Below are 20,588 nucleotides of genomic sequence, written 5' to 3'. Positions count from 1 at the left end.
TGGTTTTGATATGATGGTAATACTGACCTCATAAAGTGTATTTGGGAGGATTTTTCCTCCTCCTCCTCTTCTTCCTCCTCCTCCTCCTCTTCCTCTTCCTCCTCCTCCTCCTCCTCCTATTCCTCTTCCTCCTCCTCTTCCTCCTCCTCTTCCTTCTCCTTCTCCCTCTCATCTTCCCCTTCCTCCTCCTCCTCCTCCTCTTTGGAACAACTTAAGGGAATTGGTATTATTTCTTCTTTAAATGTTTCCTAGAACTCAGCAGTTTTTGTTTTTGATAGTAGGCTTTTTATTATTCAACATCTTAACTTGTTATTGCTGTACGCAAGTTTTCTATTTCTTCTTAATTCCATCTTGGTTGTTATATGTGTCTAGAATTGTCTCCATTTTTTCTAGGTCATAAAATTTATTTGTGGAGCATTGTTCATAACAATCTCTAATGAGCTTCAATATTTCTGAAGCATCCACTATCTTTCCTTTAATCTCTCATTTTATTTAATTGAATCTTCCCTCTCATTACTCTAACTAATGATTTTCTATTTTGTTCATATTTTCAAAGAACCAGCTCTTCATTTTCTTGATCTTTTGTAAGTTTTGTTTTTATTTCATGTATTTTTCCTCTGTTCTATATTATTTTGAACCTCATATTACTTTTTCATTTAGATTATTCTTCTTTTATTTAGTTCCTTGAGTTACAGTGATAAATTGTTTATTTGCGGTCATTTTGTTTCTTTCTTTTAGACATTAAATACTGTGAACTTCCCTAAACACTGCTTTTGATGTATCTATTGGCTTTAGAATGTTTCCATTTTCATTAGTTTCAATAAATTTTTAAATGTCCTTCTTGATTTCTTTCTTGACCATCTGCTTGTTCAAAAATAGAGTGTTTAATTTTCATATATTTCTTCTCAAAGATTTTTCTTGTTATTGATTTTGACTTTCATGTATTGTGGCCAATATACTTTCATGTATTATGTGCCTTTGCATTTGATGAGATTTCAATATTTAAAGGTTTGTTGAGACATTTTATGGCCTTATTATCTAGCCTCAAGAACATTATATGTGCTGAAGTGAAAAATGCTAATGCTGCCTTTGTTGAGTGCAGTTATTGGATGAAGTGTTCTGTAGATGTCCCCTAGTTCTGGAAGTGATGGTTATCTCCTGTAGATTTAGTGCTAAAACTGCTGAGATGAAATCAATCCTAGGGGCACTTAACTTAAAATGCAAATTGGATTCTTAACCTAACAGTGTGTCTACTTTAAGACTGAAGGCACTGACTGTGAAGGTATTGATGGTGGTGCCTGGAATAGAGATATGTAGGAAAACCCTATAGAAACTCAAGGCATCCAGGCCCTATATTCTGATGAGTCTTATTTGTCAGTAGAATTAGCCTTTTTACCTCCAGCAAAATAAACCCTCTACATTGTATCTCAGGGAATTAATCCTGATTTGCCTAAGGAAAGTTTCCTTTGACCTTACATTTCACAGGCAAAATTTGTTGTATCACATTAAGGCTGTTGCTCTGCAAGATAAATGGATTGGTTTCAAGACCTATCACCATGGCTCTTTGCTTCTTGGTCTCTACTAGACTCAAGTCTCAGATGCCTCCTAAGCAGCATGTGAAATATGGGGAAATGGGCTAATCTCCATATGAACTGCTTATGTTTTATAAATATGTGGAATGAAACCTTGGGTACATATATAGGAAAAGATAGTAAGGTTTTAGTTCTTGTGGAAGGAAGCAAAAGCTGAATCAGGACAAAATAATAAGATGAAGACACTCTATCAGAGATTCTGCATTAAATGTTTATTTCAGGGAGTTAGTAAGGGTTCAACGGGTTGTTTGTTTAGTTGGCTTAAAGGTAGAATCAAAGGTGGCAATAACATGAGAATTAGAAAACCTGACACACTGTGGCTTCATGAAGAGACTCAGATACAAGGACAAGTGGAGTGGTAGAGAGGATGTGTTATTTTAAATCTGCTACCCACTGTGGGATGGTAAGAAGCAAACCTTTGAAACTGAAGCCATCGGATTAATTCGGTCTCACCATTGCAGAGTAAATGCTACCACCCAAGAACAAAAGACACTAATACTGAGCTCCCCGAAGATCTAACTTAAAAACATGAAGGTCCAGATCTATATTAGTGTGCAGAATGTACCTATGTTTTCTACTAGCATACCCAGTCATGTATAATCCACCTGCAATGTTAGAATCATTTCAATTAATTGCATATTTTGGTGTATGTAATAATCATTCAAATATAAGCAGACATGCATCTTTTAAATAATTTTATTCTCAGTGTGTCTTTATGAGTTATGAAATAGTATATCTTAAAATACACTCTACTGTCATGTATGTCTAAAAAGAACTAAGAAAAAATATTATAATGAAATTACATTAAAAATTTTAAAAGTATATAAAAAAACGAAAACCGTTTGAGTCAAAGTGAAGAGTATGAAGACTGAGTGACAATGTGGAAAAAAAAAGTTTCAGCAAAGCAGAGAATCAGCACTGTCTTGAGGTGCACTGAATTTTGATCTATAAGATTTTTATTATGCAAAATTCACTTAATAAACAATGCTAAAAAGGTTCAAAATGTTGGTACAATTAAATAGAAATCTAAATTATTCATTCCTTTCATAAATATTTATTTGCTTTAATGATGAAATAGTCACTTATTAATATATCAATAATCATATTGAGACAAACCTGATAAAGTCCATGTTCTCATGGAGAGTTTACATAGTTGGGGGAGTTTAAAAAAGAAACAAGTAAGCAAAGGTACAGTCGATGAGGGTTGATTAAGAACTATGAAGAATGACATAGGATGAGGGGTCATTTAATGTGGTGAATCAACAGTGACTATTCCATGCAGGTGGTCATGGAAGGACTCACTGACAGGGTGGCATTGAAGCAAGACCTGGATAGAGTGAGGGCATTCCCACGGAGTAGAGACCATGGGTCTCCTTGTGAAGAAAGAGCAAGGCAATTGGTGAGAAAGAAGAGGTATAAAGGACTGGGGAATGGCAAAAGAGAATGCAACTCAACTAAAGTAAAAATGAGTGGTCAGAATTAACAATTTCAAAGCATTTGCAGCAATAAAAGTGTGCAATATTATTTCTTTCTCTATTTAATATGTCCATGGTCTGAAACTTTGCAGCATTGTATGAATGTATTAAAATGTCTTCTTTTTCCTGAACTATCTTCTTTCAGGCTCAGGAAATATGGAGGTCAAAAGTCCCTGATGTTCTGTCTGCAAGGCAGAGAATGAGAAAAGGAGGTGGTATGATTCTGAGTTTAAAGGTCTAAGCCTAAAAGGTGAGCTATGACTTGGGCAAGTCTTGAAGACCACAGTGACAAAACCCATGATCAGATCAGTAGCTCTTGTGTCCAGAATGAGAGAAATGGATGTCACAATTAAAGAGTGAGAGACAGAGACAGAGAATTTTCCCCTTCTCTGCTTTTTGATCTATAGGCAAGTTGTCAGTGGATTGGCAGATGGCCCCTCACATTGATCACCAAGTCTACTGCTTCAAATACTAGATTCTCAGGAAAACCCTTACTGACACATGTGGCAAAATGTATTACTGTGTATCTGGGTATCACTTAATCTATTCAAATTAATGCATAAATTAACCAACACAGTAGCCCCCACTACATTTAACTCTGGCATTTGCCACATCAATGTGTATGTGACACTAAGTGACATTAGTGTGTATTACTTCTGTTCCATCCTGGTCCCGTTGTTTTAAATAAATTTACAACCACAGGTGGTAGGAAAAGAACACATAAAATGAGTAACTACATCAATGTCCTGAGTAGGAGTTTTGAAAAGTAGACATCAAGATATTTTAGCCACTCTAATTCAGGTATTAATTTCTGGACTTGATGTTTACTCTTCCCATAAAACACTTTGCAGTGGTAAGAACATAACATCAAGAACTTAACTTCCATGTGGCCTCAGATGTACCCAATACATAGAGAAAACCTAAGAGGAATGAATCAAGGAAACTTACCCCAAACCACAAAGTTAAAATCAAAATCCTAAAGATTATTCTTCTCACAACAGATGAACATACTCTTGACTTTTAAGAATGCAATCTTGACCTCCTTGTTCCTGAGGCTGTAGATGACAGGGTTCAGCATGGGAATGACCATGCTGTAGAACACAGATGCTATTTTGAATGTGTCCATGGAGTGACTGGAGCTGGGCTGTAAGTACACGAAGATTAGAGTCCCATAAAATATAGAGACTGCAGTAAAGTGGGAGGCACAGGTGGATATAGCCTTCCTATGTCCTGCAGCTGAGCGCATCTTTAGGATTGTGATAAAAATAAATATGTAGGATATTAATATTATGAGGAGAGCAATTAAGATATTGAAGCTGGCTACATAGATAAGAACCAGTTCATTCACGTGTCTATCAGAGTGAGAGAGAACCATCACTGCTAGAACATCACAGAAAAAATGGTGGATCACATTGGACTTAGAGTAGGTGAGACTGAACGTGTTCCCAGTGAGGATGCAGCCACTCAGGAATCCACAGACATAGCAGCCTATGATCAGGTATGAACACACACTAGTTGTCATGGTGGTGGTGTAGTGCAGGGGCTTACACACTGCTGCATAGCGATCATAGGCCATCGAGGCCAACAGGTAGTTTTCCACAGTGGCAAAGGCTCCAAAAAAGAACATCTGGGTGACACAAGCATTGTAGGAGATGACCTTGTATCCAAGAAGGAGCCCAGCCATGACTGTGGAACTGACAGCTGAAGAGTAGCACAAGTCCACCAGAGACAGGTTGCCCAGGAAAAAGTACATGGGAGTGTGGAGACGGGAATCCAAGACAATCAACAGGATTATCCCCAGGTTCCCAATCAGATTGATGATGTAGATGAGCAGGAAGGTCACAAAGAGGGGAAGCTGCAGACTTGGGTCGTCGGTCAGTCCCAGCAGCATGAACTGTGTCACTTCTGTCCTATTCTCCATCAGTTTCCTAAAAAGCATTAGGTGTTCTATATCTATGAGAAGAAAGAACAGAATGATAACTTAATGATTTGAAAATTCAAAATATATATACAAGATGTATTCTTTCATTGTAGCAATAAGTTGCAATCTGAGATTCTCTAGTAAAAGCATGACTTTTTGTATCAAATTGATTGCATCACTTTTACAATGTTGCATGCTGTGAAATTCAGGAATCTTAAGAGATCATGTACACAATTTAAAATTTTTTTACAGTGTTAATACAATCAGTTTAATGGCTTAATCTAAATTACTTCTATGGTCAAATCATTCAGTTCTTTCAGGTATCCTAGAAAAGAGAATGATACTTTCACATTGCTCACCTGCTGATACTTGCTGGAGGAACATTAAATGTGCATTCTGTGTCTCCTCACCATAACATTTTGAATTTGTTTCATTGTATTATCCATGTAAAAATTGATGCATAACAGGCAGAATAACTCATTCATATTGGCAAAATCTAATTGTCTATCTCTGTTCTGGACCTATCCTTAACCCATGTTGAATGGTTCCTAAGTCGAAGGAGCTAAAGTGAATTACAAACAGCAATTGGGGTTTCAAAGTGATATGAAACTATGAAATATGCTAGTTTTCACATATATGGGAGTCATTGATAAGATGCAAATTCATCCTGTTTACAACAATGCTTGCTTCTCATTAGATATAGAACAAATAAGCAAATCTATAACAGTGAAATAGTCCTTGTTTCAACCACAGAAGGACCCCAAAATAATTGATAAGCTCTGCATTGTATATTAACCTTTCCCAGCAGTATCATGCTTATCATTAGCAGCACATCTACACATGTTGATACTGATGTGCCTAAAAGCATAACCTTTGATTATGCAGAGATGAATCTGACTCTTGAATCGACATAGCACATCTCTACACACAGTGGCTGTGGTTGGTTAGCTGGGATGGTGGGACCATGTGCTGCCTACAGAGGGGATTGAGAGTGAATCCATATCAGATACAGAAGATACACAAAGCTTAGATTCTCAGTAGAGAGGCACATCAGACCTGCCATTTATCACCTAAGAGTCACAAGTCCTAAGGTAACTCCTATGAACATCCAATTTCCATCTGCAAAAGGAAGACATTAATGAGAAGTATTCTTTGAGGCATTCTTGTGAAAACTAAATAATACTAAAGGAAAATAAAATTTGGGGTGTAAGCACATCCTGATGGGTACTAGCTATCATGTGGCTAGAAGGGGATAATGGCCCATGCTGAACAAGGTGGATGCTCAAATTTATGACTTCAGTGTGAGTGATGTTGATGTCTTAAGCTTTTATCCCCAATTTTCCTTTTCTCCCTGTGATGGCCATTTTGATGTTTTGTGCTCTTGATTGTTTCTAGGTCTTCCATTACTCTAAGTTTATGATAACTGCTGCTGCAATTCCCTGTGGATCAGTTCTGCTGAAAATTTCTTTCTGCAAATCTATATGTTAATTTGGATGTCGCCTTCCGTATTTCTCCTACGTATTTGACAACAACTTAAATTTCCATGAAGACATCATGGTTGCTATTCTTAATGCACTTGAGATACCGTGTTCTACAACAAATGGTAAGGGATTTTCTTGGAAGTGTTACATGTGTGAAGTAGATTGTATTGTTGTTCTCATTTTACCAGAAAGGCTACTGGGAATGTGTGAAGCTCTAAAATCAAACAGGTAGTATAAGAAAGACTCAAGATTCATGAGTTACAGTCACCTCCCAAGAACAGGCCTGAGACAATGGTGAAAGGGTTCAATGCAGATCAGAGTCCGTTCATTCATTGAGGACTACTTTATAGTTTAAAGAAGGATCATTTCACTTCTGGGGTTTTGTTTTGTGTTTGCATTTTAAACTCTGATGATGTCCAAATATAGAGTGAACAAGATAAGGTCACTAATCAATCAAAGCATCCTCTTTAATACTTTTTGTTCATTTTTTAAAGCTAGATTTGTTCTTGTTCTATGAATCATTGAAGTCCCTATAAAAGATGTTTGACATTTGTGCATGGACTTACCTCAGTTGTGAGAAACATTTCTTTAGTTTTCAAATAACCGAGAGCAGGCACAGGTAGCCCATGATTTTGCATGGCTTACACTTCTCTCCGAAATGTTATGGAATAGAGAGCTCACCACTCTGCTAGAAGTGAAAGGCAGCTTATTCAGAGGGGTATTTTTAAATTCATTAAATCAGGAATGGAAAATGGAATAAGTACTATGAGGAGGCCTCTCTCAGGTAGTCATCAAAAGACTCCATGTTCTCTAAGGCAGGAGAAAAGGAGGAAAGATAGTTAACATGGGTCCAGTTGAGAATCTACCATGAGTTCTTTCTGTGCCCCTAGGAAGAATTACTTACCCCTCCTTCTACATAGAATACATAGGATAACTTCTCTCCCAGGTAATTCACAGATCATGCTCCTGAATAAATGAAACATCTACAGAAGATCTCAGAAAAATAACATCATTTAAGATCAACCAATATGATGTTTTTTCATTTGAATATTTCTATGACCATAAATGAAGGTTAATAGCAAATCCTCAGGTTTGAAGAAGGCTGCATACCAACAATAATCATGCAGATGAAGGATGTCCGCTGGAGCTGGCCTGTACCTTGTTCCTTCTAAAACAAAGTGATGTGAAGTGCTCGGGATTTCAGAAGCAAATACATGGAGATCTGGAGGGAATTATACCGATTTGGAGACCTCTGGAGAAGATTTCCCCCATGAGACTGTCTACAGCTCCCTGTCCCACTTTGCTAAGGAAGAAGCAATTAAAGAGCCTTTAGGGATCAAGTTCATAATTACACTTTTAAAATTAAATTTCTCTTTATTGATAAATGAAAGCACAAAAATTGTACAAAATGACTCATACCATTAGCTTGTTGTGTACATGAATACAGTGTGTACCACCTAAATAAGTTTAAACAGACCTATCTTTTAAGTTTAAACATATCTTATATCCTCTAACTTATAAGTTTAAGCATACCTATCATTTCCTTGTAGGGAAAACTTTAAAAATCCTTGCTTCTGGCTTTTTGAAGTGCACACTATGTAAGAGTTACTTGAAGTCTCCCTACTGGGCCATGGCTCACCAGATCTTCTTGCTCCTAACAGCAAAGTAGTACCAATGATCATCCTCTCCCCAGCGCTCCTTCTCCCCGTTGTATCCATCCTCTGGTAAACACTGCTCAATTTGTAACTTCTGTGAGAAGGACTTTTCAAGGTTCCACACACATGAGTGAGATCATTAATGTCTTTAGATTGGCTTATTTCACTTTATATAATAACCTCCTGTTGCCAATGACAACAGTTCATTCTTTATGACTGAGCCAAATTTTCTATTGCATCTGTAACACACTTTCTTAATCCTTTTGTCAGTTCTTGGACTCTCAGGTTGTTTTTATTTCTTAGCTATGGGAAGAAATTCCACAGGGGACATAAGGGTACAGATGTCTTTCTGACATACGGATTTCATTTCTTTTGAATGCATTGATTAATTGTAGTATTAAGTATTGAGCCCAGGGGCTCTCTACCACTGAACTAGATCCCTGATCCTTTTAAATTATTTTATTTTTTATTTTATTTTATATGTTTGAAATAGAGTCTTGCAAAGTTGCTGATCTGGTCTCAAACTTGCCATCCTCCTGCCTCAGCCTCTTGAGTAGATGGAATTAGAGGAATGTACTACCATGCCTAGCTAATGTCCTTTAAATTTAAACTCATTGTTGAAATTGCTGGGTCACATGAAGTTTCTATAATTATTTCATTAACTTCTATACAATTGTCCATAATGGCTGTGCCAATCTGTATTCTCACCAACAGTGTGCAGGTTTCCTTCCCTTTCTTCTACTTCTTGCCAGAAATAGTTATTTTTAGTTTTTTCAATGAAGCTGCTTTTGCTGTGGTGAGGTAACATCTCAACGTGGTTTGGATTTGTATTTCCCCGATGATTAGTGAAGTTGAGCTTTTATTCATACACCAGTTGGCCATTTGTATGTCTTCTTTGGAGGAATGTCTATTCCCATTTTCAATCAGGTTATTTGCTTGTTTGGGTTTTTGTTGTTGTTGTTTTGTTTTTCTCTTGAGTCTTGAGGTTCCTTCTATATTCTGATTACCCACCCCCTTTTAGATTAAAGTTTTCAGATCTCTTCTCCCGTTCTGTAGGTTGTCTCTCCACTCTCTTGATTTTTTGCTGTGCAAAACCATTTTAGTTTGTTGCAATCCCATAGGTCCATTTCTGCTTTAGTTTTTTGAGCTTTGGGGATTTTCTTTAAAAAAAAAAAAAAAAAAAAAAGGCTTTGCTCATTTCAGTGTCCGAAACCATACTGGTTTCATGGTTTTTGTTCTTATGTTCACGCCTTTGATGTACTTTGAGCTGATTTTTGAACAGATGAGAGAAAAGGGTCTAGTTTCCTTTGGATTCTTTTCTGTGTGGCTATCCAATTCTTTCCATATTATTTAAAAGTGTTTTCTACAAAGTGTGTTTGAAAAATCAGTTGCCTATGAACACGTGGGTTTATTTCTTGGCTCTCTATTTTACTTCCTCACAGCATCTCCCATTGACATAAAGTTAGCTGACAGCTTATTATAAATAGCCTTTATTATACTGAGGTATTTTCCTTCAATACCTAGATTGTTAAGTGTCTTTTTAAAGCATGAAAATATATTAGATGCCTTTTCTTCATGTATTGAGATGATAATATGGTCTCTGTCCTTTGTTCTTTGTTGATGTGGCAAACCTCGTTCACTGATTTGCTGTGCATCCTTTCATCTGGGAGAAACCCCACTTAACTGTGGTGCATAATATTGCAAATATGCTGTTGAATTCAGGTGAATATGATTTTGTTGGGGAATTTTGCATATATGTTCACTAAGGATATTCAACTATAGATTCCTTTTTTTGCTGTTGTCCTTGTGCCTTTCATGTGGTTTTGGAATCATGGTAAATGCTGACATCATATATTGAACTTGGAGTAATTCTTTCCTCCTCTTCCTCCTCCTCCTCCTCCTCCTCCTCCTCCTTCTCTTTCTCCTCTTCTCTTTCTCCTCTTCTCTTTCTTCTTCTTCTTCTACTAGTTCTCAATCTTTTATTTATTTATTTATTTATTTTGAACCACTTAAAGAGTATTGGTATTTATTTCTTCCTTATATGTTTCTTAGAACTCCCTAAGGAAACCAGTTTCTTATGGTAGGCTTTTTATTACTTAGTCTCATTACTTGTTACTGGGGTATTCAGGTTTTTAGTTTCTCATGATTCCCTCTGGGTTGTTATGTATCTAGGATTATATCCATTTTGTCTAGGTCATCAAATTCATTTGTGGATCATTGTTCATAATAATCCTTTAATGATCTTTTGTATTTCTGAGTTCTCCAATGTTTTCCTTACATCTCTGATTTTATCTTAACTGAATTTTCTCTGTCTTTTGTTAGTTACTGTAGCCAGCGCTTTGTCTATTTTATTAATATGTTCCAAGAACCAACTCTTTGTTTTCTTGATTGTTTTTAAAAGTTTCCATTACACATATTTCTCCTCTGATCTTTATTATTTCATTTCTTCTGTTACTTTTTATTTTGGGTGTGGGGATTACCAAGGTTTGAATCCAGGGGCACTAAACCACTGAGCCACATCCCCAGCCCTTTTTTGTGTTTTAGTAGAGACAGAGTCTCACTGAGTTGCTCAGAGCCTTACTGTTGCTGTGGTTGGCTTTGCCTCAGTCTCCAGAGCTGCTGAGATTACAGGCATATCCCGCCACGCCCAACCTCCTCCTCCTCCTTTTAAAGTTGGCTTGTTTTTTTTTTTTTTATGTCCTCAAGCTGCAATAGTGATGAATTGTTTATTTGAGGTAATTTATCTTCTTAGATGTAGGCATTGAAGGCTATGAACCTCGTCAGTAATGCTTTTGTTATATCTATTTGGTTTGGAAGGTCTCCATTTTCATTTGTTTCCATAAATTTATAAGTATCCCACTTGATTTCCCTCTTGATGCACTGCATGTTCAAAAGTAGGTTGTTTAATTTTCACCTACTTGAGCAATTTCACATGATTTTCATGTTATTGATTTCTGTTTTCATGTATTGTGGTCAGAAAAGCCATTTGATAATATTTCAACTTAAAAATTTTTGTCGAAACATTCTCTGGACTTATAATCTATCCCGATATATATTGCATGTACTGAAGAGAGGAATGCTAATTTTTCGTCTGTTGAGCCCAGTTCTTGGATGCAATGTTCTGTAGAACTCTCTTTGGCCCATTTGCTTAGGCGCCTTCAATTCTGCTGTATCTGTGATGATTTTCTGGTTAGGTGACTTGTCATTGCTGAAGGTAAAGTAGTAAAGTCCCCAACTATTACTATTTTGGATTCTTCATCTGTCTGTAAGTCTGTAAGTTTTTTCTTTATACTAAAGCAAGAAAACTGATGAATATAACTACAGAAGTAGAAAAAAAATGAAATATAATGAATTCTACTTCTAACACATGTTTTTCTTATATGGATTTAACAATGCATAGCACATTGATTATAAGCTTGTTAAGGGTCACAAAATATACAAGAATGCATTCTGTGTTACAAAAACAGTAGAGATGTGGCTATATCGGAGCTGAGACTGTATACTATTTAAATCTCTTTGGCAATACTCATCCTCTCCAGGACCTAAGCATACTTCCCAGCTGAAAATGTGGACTATTCTGCCTCATAATCACAAGAACTAATCCTTATAATACCATGTATGTTTATTACAGAGTATATATCAAAAAATCGTCAGTTCTGATTCCCTGAAGAATCCTATCAAAACCGAATATTGGTTCTGAAATTGATTCTAGTGGAGCAGAATCTAAAGGATGAGTTTCATGATTTGGTTCTGAGGGTTCTGGAACTGGATCTCTAACCTGGTTAAATTGAAAAAGCACTAAAACTTCTACTTTCAGTAATAAATAGAACATGGCAGGCCAAGGCATACTCTGGCAATAGAGCAACGCAAAATACCAACATTGGATATTCAAAATAAAATAGCCCCCAAACAAGGATCAGAGTAACCACAAGCTGTGGTTCAAGGTACGTGCCCACTCAAAGTCATGTTGAGACCAAAGTTCCAGAGTGATCATATTTGGAGGCATGACCTTGCGGAGGTGATTGAGTCTCAGTCACTAGGTGATTAAACCTTGTTCCCATGCTGGGGATAAATGCCCTTATGGAACAGCATAAGGGTCTTAGGGGGGACCCTTTCTGTTTCTCTGTCTATGACCATATGAGGGCACTCTATTCAATCATCCTATCACATGAAATTCCCACAGCGTTCCTCTCTTCCCTCCCTACACCCCAAATTGTAGCACAACTGTGCCTCATAAAGAACAGGACCTCAGCAAACTCCAGATCCCTGGCATCTTGATCTAAGACTTCTCACACTTCAGAACAGTGGAGGAATGAATTTTGCATTCCTTATAAATCACAGCATCTAAGTATTTCATTGTAGCCCCAGGAACAAATTGAGACACTATGAAAAATTGTCCAAACTAATGAGTACAATGTAACTGCTTGTTAAACCTAATGTGGCTGAAGAAAGTGGAAGAAAAAAGGATGAAATCAGGAACTGAATGAGCTTTCTAACCCTGAAGAGATTATTTGAAATTTTGTCCATGTTTGTTCTGGAAGGGACCCTTTTCTCCTATAGATTTAGTGCTGAGACTGCTGAGATGAAGTCAATCCTGGGTGCCTAATTAAAATGCAAATCAGACTCCTCAACCTAACAGTGTGACTATTTTAATTCTGAAGTGCCTGTTCAGTTCCTTTGGCCATGTAGTAATTGTGGTTTTGTTTTTTTGTGTGTGTCTGTTTGTTTTTGTTTTGTTTTGTTTGTGATAAGGTTTTTTAAAAATTTCTTTTTATACTCTAGAGATCGATGCTCTGTCTGAGTTGAAGCTGGCAAAGATTTTTCTCACTCGGTAGGCTCTCTTCATGCTCGTCATTGTTTTCTTTGCTGTGAAGAAAGGTTTTAGTTTGGTACCATCCCATTTATTGATTCTTGATTTTACTTCTTGTGCTTTAGGAGTCTTGTTGAGGAAGCCGGTTTCCAAGCATTCACGATGGAGCATTGGGTTTATATTTGTAGGTCTTTGATCCACTTTGAATTCAGTTTGGTCAAAAAAATATATTAAAAAGGGGTTCAACATCTTATCAATTAGAGAAATGCAAATGAAAAGTAGGCTAAGATTTCATCTCACTCTAGTTAGAAGGGAAGCATTCAAGAACATAAGTAAATGTTGGCAAGGATGTGGGGAAAAAAAGGTTCACTGATACATTTCTGGTGGAATTGCAGATTGTTGCAACCACTATGTGAAACAGTATGGGGATTCCTCAGAAAACTTGGAATGGAATCACCATTTGACTTAATAATCCTACTTCTTGATATATATGCAAAGACTTAAAAACAGGATATTTCCTAAGTGCCCTACAACCGATGAATAGATAAAGAAAATGTAGTATATATACAAAATGGCACATTACTTACCCAGAAAAAAAGAATGACTTAATGACATTAGGCAGAAAATGGATGGATCCTGAGACTATTATGCTAAGCGAAATAAGCCAATCCACCCAAATCAAAGGTCCAATGTTCTCTCTGATATGTTTATGCTGTCACACAACAAGGGGAGAGAAGAAAGGAAAAGAAATTCAGTGTATTAGACAAAGAAAAATGAAGGGAAGGGAGGGGGCATAGGAATAAGACAGTGGAATGATTCTGACATAACTATCCTACTATTTGCACCACAGTGAGTCTCTACATCATGTACAATCACAAGACTGGGATCCTAGTTAGAATAAGATGTACTCGCATGTTTGTAGAAATAAGTCAAATTGCACTCTATTGTCATGTATAACTAAAAGGAACAAAAATCTGAAAATAAAAACAACAACAACAAAGAGAAGGCATTGACTGTGAGGTATTGGATCCTGATGGCTGGAATAGAAATATGTAGGAAGACTCCACGGAAACTCAGGAAGCGATCCCCTGTATTCTGGTGAGTCTACTTGGGCAGTAGAATTCGTCTTTCTACCCCCCTAAAATAAACCTCTCCACTGTATCTCAGGGAATTAACCCTGAGTTGCCTAAGGAAAGTTTCCTGGACCTTGCATTTCCCAGGCAAATTTTATTGCATCACGTTAAGGCTGTTGCTCTGCAAGACAACGAGATGAGCTTCAGGACCCACCACCACCACTGCTCCCGGCTTCTAGATCTCTAACTAGACTCAAGTCTCAGAGGGCCCCCAGACAGTAGGTGATGTATGGGGAGATGGGTTAATCTCCAAATGACCTACTTGTGTTTTATAATTTATATGGAAGGAAACATTGGACACATACGTGGGAAAAGATACTAAGGTTTTAGTCTTTGTGAAAGGAAGAAAAAGCTGAATCAGGACAAAATAGTAATCAAAGATTCTGCATTAAATGTTTAATTTCAGGAGTTAGTAAGGGCTCAACCAGTTGTTTTACTGAATTCACTTAAGTGAGGAAGAAAACAAGGTGGCACTAACATGAGAAAAATCAATACTATCTTGAGAGGCAATGAATTTTGACCTATACGATTTTTATTCTGCAAAATTCACTTTATAAACAGTGCTTTCAAGGTTTGAAATATCAGTACAATTAAATGCAAATCTCAATTATTCATTCCATTAACAAAGATTCATTAGAATTTACTATAAACTGGTGTATATTAAGGTACTATTAATCACGTTGGGACAAATTTGATCAAATCACTGCTCTTGTGGAGTTTTCCTAGTTGAGGAAGTTAAGCAAGAAACAAGAAAACATACAGTAGATGAGGATTGATAAGAACTATGAAGAATGACACAGGAGGACGGGACAGTTTATGTGGCCAGTGGAGAATGGCTGTTTCACTCGGGTGGTCAGGAAAGGACTCCATGACAGGGTGGCCTTGAAGCAAAGACCTAGATAGAGTGAGGGGCATTCCCACGGGGAACAGCAACCTCAAAGGTCCTCAGGCATGACCTGTAAAGAAAAAGCAAGGAAATCAGTGAGAAAGAAGAGGTGTGGATGGAGGGATGACAAAAGAGAATGCAACTCAACTAACATAAAAACGAGTGGCCAGAATTATCAATTTCAAAGCATTTGCAAAAATAAAAGGGTCCAAGCTATTTGTTTCCCTATTTAATATTTCAATGATCTGAAAATTTTGCAGCAATGTATGAGCATATTAGAACTTCTTATTTTTCCTGAATTTTCTCATTTCAGGCTCAGAAGATAGGGAGGTCAGAAGCCCTTGATGTGCTGTCTGCAAGGTGGAGAATGAGGAAAGGAGGTGGTGTGATTCTATCTGAAGGTCTTTAAAGGTCTAAGCCTGGAAGGTGAGGTGTGATGTGGGCAAGTCTTGAAGACCATAGTGCCAAAATCCATGGTCAGATCAGTAGCTCCAGTGTCCAAAGTGAAATAAGATGGATGATCCAGTTAAGGTAGAGAGAAAGAGAGACAGAGATAGAGAATTTTCCCCTTCTCTTGCTTTTTGATCTACAGACAAGCCGTCAGTGGATTGGCAGATGGCCCCTCACATTGATCACCAAGTCTACAGCTTCAAATACTAGACTCTCGGTAAAACCCTCACAGACATACGTGGCAAAATGTATTACTGTGTATTTGGGTATCCCTTAATCTATTCAAATTAACTTATAAAATTAACCAACACAGTAACGCCACTACATTTAATTCTGGCAAATTCACCGTATCCATGTGTATGTGAAACCAAGTAACATCATATGCTTTAGTTCTGTTCCAGCCTAGTCCTGATATTTTTAAAACATTTGCATTATCTTGTGGTAGGGGAAAAAAAACACATAAAATGAGTAACTACATCAATGCCCTTAGTGGGTATTTTGATGAGCAGACATCAAGATAGCTTAGCCATTCTTATTCATGTATGAGTTCCTGGACTTAATGTTTTCCTTTCCCAGAAAACAGACTTTGCAGAGGTGAGGGCATCATCACCTCAAGAACTTAATGTCAATGTGAGCTCAGACGTACTCAGTGCTCAGAGAAGACCTGAGAATGAATCAGGGAATGCTATACCAAACCTTGTGGTTAAAACCAAAATCCTAAAGATTATCCTTCTTACAACAAATGAACACATTCTTGATTTTTAAGAATGCAGTCTTTTAAATTTTTTTATTTGTTCTTTTTAGATATACATAACAGTAGAATGTATTTTGGCATGTATACATACATGGAGTATAATTTATTCTAATTAGGATGCTATTCTTGTGGTTGTACATGATGTGGAGATGCCCTGGTCATATATTCAAATCCAGGCTAGGGAAGTTATGTCTAATCAATTCTGCTGTCCTCTCTATGTCCCCCTCTTCCCCTCCTTCCCCTTAGTCTAATCCAATGGACTTCTATTCTTCTTCTCCCCGTACTCCATTATTGAGGAATGAGTATCCACAAAGCAGACAGAACATATGGCCTTTGGTATTGGGGGACTGGCTTATTTCACTTAGCATAATATTTGCCAAGTAATATTCCATTGTGTAGATATTCCACATTTTCTATTCCATTTATCTGTTCAATGGCACCTAGGCTGTTTACATAGCTTAACTATTATGCATTGAGCTGCTATAAATATTGATGTGACTGTGTCAATGCAATATGCTGATTTTAAGTCCTTTGGGTATAGAATGAAGAGTGGAATACCTGGATCAAATGATGGTTCCATTCCAAATTTTCTAAGGAATCTCCATATCGCCTACCATAGTGGTTGTACCACTGTGCAGTCCCACCAGCAATGTGTAAGAGTACCTTTCTCTCCACATCCTCTCCAACATTTATTATTATTTGCATTTTTTATAATTGCCATTCTAATGAGAGTGAGATGAAATCTCAGTGTAGTTTTAATTTATATTTCTCTAATTGCTAGGGATATTGAACACATATTTTTGACCATTTATAATTCTTCTGTAAAGTTTCTGTTTAGTTCCTTTGTCCATTTATTGACTTGGTTGTTTGTTTGTTTGTTTTATGGTGTTAAGTTTTTTTGAGTTCTTTGTATAACCTGGAGATTAATGCTCTATCTGAGATGCAGGTGGCAAAGATTTTCTCCCATTCTATAGGCTCTCTGTTCACATTGATTATTTCCTTTGCAGTGAAGAAGATTTTTAGTTTGATATCCTATTATTTATTGATTTTTTTTGGGGGGGTGTACCATGAATTGAACTCAGGAGTACTCTAACACTGAGCCACATCCCCTGCCCTTTTTTTGTATTTTATTTTAAAACAGGGTCTCACTGAGTTGCTTAGCTCCTTGCCATTCCCGAGGCTGGCTTTGAACTCTCTATCCTCCTGTCTCAGACTCCATAGCCGCTGGGATTACAGGCATGCACCACTGTGCCCGGCCCATTTATTGATTATGGATTTTACTTCTTGCACTTTAGGAGTTATCATTGAGGAAGTTGGTTCCTAAGCCAACATGATGGAGAGTTGGGTCTACATTTTCTTTTAGTAGGTACAGGGTCTCTGGTCTAATGCCTGAGTCCTTGATCCACTTTGAGTTGAGTTTTGTGCAGGATTAGAGATAGGGGTTTAATTTATTCTACTACCTTTTTTTTTTTTTCAGTTTTCTCAGAACCGTATGTGGAAGAGGCTATCTTTTCTTCCATGTATGTTTATGGTGCTTTTATCTAGTATGAGATGACTATATTTTTGTGGGTCTGTCTCTGTGTTTTCTATTCTGTTCCATTGGTCTTCCTGTGTGTTTTTGTGCTAATAACATGCTGGATTTTTTGCTATAACTGTAGTATATTGAATTCCACAATTGCTTTTTCTGTATCTGTGAAAAATATCATTGAGATTTTAATAGAAATTGCATTCGATTTGTGTAACACTTTTAGTAACATGGCTATTTTGACAATATTAATTCTGCTTATCCAAAAACATGTGAGATCTATTTTCTAAGGTCTTTTTCCATTTCTTTCTTTGGTGTCTGTAATTTTCATTTCATTCATAATTTTCATTTTATAATGTTCATTGTCTTGCCTGTTTTTGTTAGATTGATTTCTAAGAGTTTTGTCATTGTTGTTGTTGTTGTCTGTTTGTTTTTGTGAAGGCTATTGTGAAACGGATAGTTTTCCTGATTTCTCTTCTACCTAATAGGTCACTGGTATATAGGAATGTAACTGATACATTGGTGTTGATTTTATACCCTGCTACTTTGATGAGTTTGTTTATGAGGTCTAGAAGCTTTCTGGCAGAGTTTTTTGGATCCTTTAAGTATAGAATCATGTCATCAGAAAATAGGGATAGCTTGAGCTCTTCGTTTCCTATTCATACCCTTTAAATTTCCTTCATTTTTAATTACTCTGGCTATGGGTCTCAAGAAAGAAGGCTTCCCTGTCTTGTTCCAGTTTTTAGAGAGAATATTTCTAATTTTTCTCCATTTTTTTCTAATTTTTGGCGTTAAGTTTACATATGCACTTTTTGCAATATTAATGTGGGTTCCTAAAATGTCTCATTTTTCTATTGTTTTGAGCATGAATGGATGATGAATTTTGTCAAGTCCTTCTTTTGCATCTATTGAGATGACCATGGGATTCTTGTCTTTAAATCTATTGATGTGGTGAATTATGTTTATTGATTTCTGTATATTTAAACAACCTTGTATCCATGGAATGAACCTCACTTGCTCATGGTGCACAGTCTCTTAAATATGTTTTTGTATGTGTTTTGCCAGTATTTTATTGAGGATTTTTGCATCGGTGTTCATCAGGGATATGGATCTGAAGTTTTCTTTCCTCAATGTGGCTTTGTCTGGTTTTGGTGTTCGGGTGATACTAGCTTCATAGAATGAGTTTGGAAAGGTTACATTCTTTTCTATTTCATGTTTTATTTTGCTATTGTTGTTTTTTTTTTTGGTACGGGGGAGTGAATCCAGAGACATTTAACCACTGAGCCACATCGCTAGCCCTTTTTTTTATATTTAATTTACAGACAGGGTCTCACTGAGTTACTTAGAGCCTCGCTAAATTGCTAAAGTTTGCTTTGAACTCACGATCCTCCTGCCTTAGCCTCCTGAGCCCCTGGGATTACAGACATACACCACCATACCCGGCTTCATGGGATAATTTGAGGAGGATGGTGTAAGTTCTTCTTTGAAGGTTTTGTAGGTTTTGGCCGAGAATCCATCTGGCCCTGAGCTTTTCTTTGTTGGTAGGTTTTTGATAGTGTCTCTAGTTTCATTGCTGGGAATAGATTATTAAAATTTTCTATATCCTCTTGATTCAATTTGGGTAGCTCATATCTAGAAATTTGCCCATGTCTTCAAGATTCTCTATTTTATTGGAGTATAAATTTTCAAAGTAGTTTCTGATTATTGTCTGTATTTCAGTAATGTCTGTGACAATATTTCCTTTTTCATCACAAGTTTAATAATTTGGATTTTCTCTCTCTCTTTTTCTTTATTATCTTGGCTAAATGTTTGTCAATTTTGTTTATTTTTTCAAAGAATCATCTTTTTATTTTGTTGATTTTATAAAATTTTTTTTGTTTCTATTTTATTAATTTGGGCTCTGATTTTAATTATTTCCTGTCTTCTACTGCTTTTGGTGTTGGTTCATTATTTTTCTAGGGCTTTAAATAAATTTAGGGTATTTATTCATTGATTTTCTATTCTTTTAATGAATGAGCTCAAAGCAATGAATTTACCTCATAGAACCACCTTCATAGTATCCCAGAGATTTTGATATGTTTTGTTACTATTCTCATTTATATCTAAGTATTTTTTTATTTCATCTTTGATTTCTCCAGCTATCCATCCGTCATTCAATCATGTATTAGTTAGTCTCCAGGTGTTAGCATAGCTTCTATCTTTTATTTTATTATTAATTTCAAATTTCATTTCTTTATGACCTTATAAAATACAAGGTATTATCTCTATTGTTTGGTACTTGCTAAGAATTTCTTTGTGGCCTAAGATATGGTCTATTTTAGAGAATGTTCCAAGTGCATCTGAGAAGAAAGTGTATTCATTCATTTAGGGATGAAATATTATATTTATATCTATCTATCTATCTATGTTAAGTCCAAATTATTAATTGTATTTTTTAGTTTTATTGCTTCTTTATTTAGTTTTTATATGGAAGATCTATCGATTAGTGAGAGAGGCATGCTGAAGTCACCCAGTATTACTGTATTATAACCTATTTGATTCTTGAGATTGTGAAGGATTTGTTTTACGTATGTAGATGCTCCATTATTTGGGTCATAAATATTTAAGATTATTATGACTTGTTGATATATATTCACTTAACAGTATAACATGGTCTTCTTTGTACCTTTTGATTAATTTTGACTTTATGTCTACTTTATCAGATGGAAGGATAGAAACCTCTGCTTATTTACAAGATCCATGTGAATAGCAAATTTTTTTCCCATTCTTTTACAATCAGTCTGCAGATGTTTTTGTCTATGAGGTGAGTCTTTTGAGGCAACATATTGTTGGATCTAGTTTTTTAATCCAATCTGCCATTTACATTCAATGTTATTATTGATAAATGATTTTTATTCCTTGTCATT

The 20,588-nt window shown here is 36.3% G+C and overlaps 1 protein-coding gene across 1 annotated transcript; it reads right to left on the bottom strand.

The window, feature by feature from the left end:
* Positions 1-4,043: 4,043 nt before the first annotated feature.
* LOC101971242 (olfactory receptor 5B3) lies at positions 4,044-4,988 on the bottom strand. Its single transcript, XM_013361251.2, has one exon. The coding sequence runs from the start codon at positions 4,986-4,988 to the stop codon at positions 4,044-4,046; it is 945 nt and encodes a 314-aa protein (XP_013216705.1).
* Positions 4,989-20,588: the final 15,600 nt, after the last annotated feature.

Source organism: Ictidomys tridecemlineatus, chromosome 4, assembly GCF_052094955.1.
Source record: "Ictidomys tridecemlineatus isolate mIctTri1 chromosome 4, mIctTri1.hap1, whole genome shotgun sequence".
NCBI lineage: Eukaryota > Metazoa > Chordata > Mammalia > Rodentia > Sciuridae > Ictidomys > Ictidomys tridecemlineatus.
The sequence above is the reverse complement of the archived record's forward strand: the minus strand, read 5'-3'. Positions and strand labels throughout refer to the sequence as shown.

Excerpts from the sequence above, each read along its gene's own strand:
- LOC101971242 (XM_013361251.2), bottom strand. The coding sequence starts at position 4,988 with ATGGAGAATAGGACAGAAGTGACACAGTTCATGCTGCTGGGACTGACC.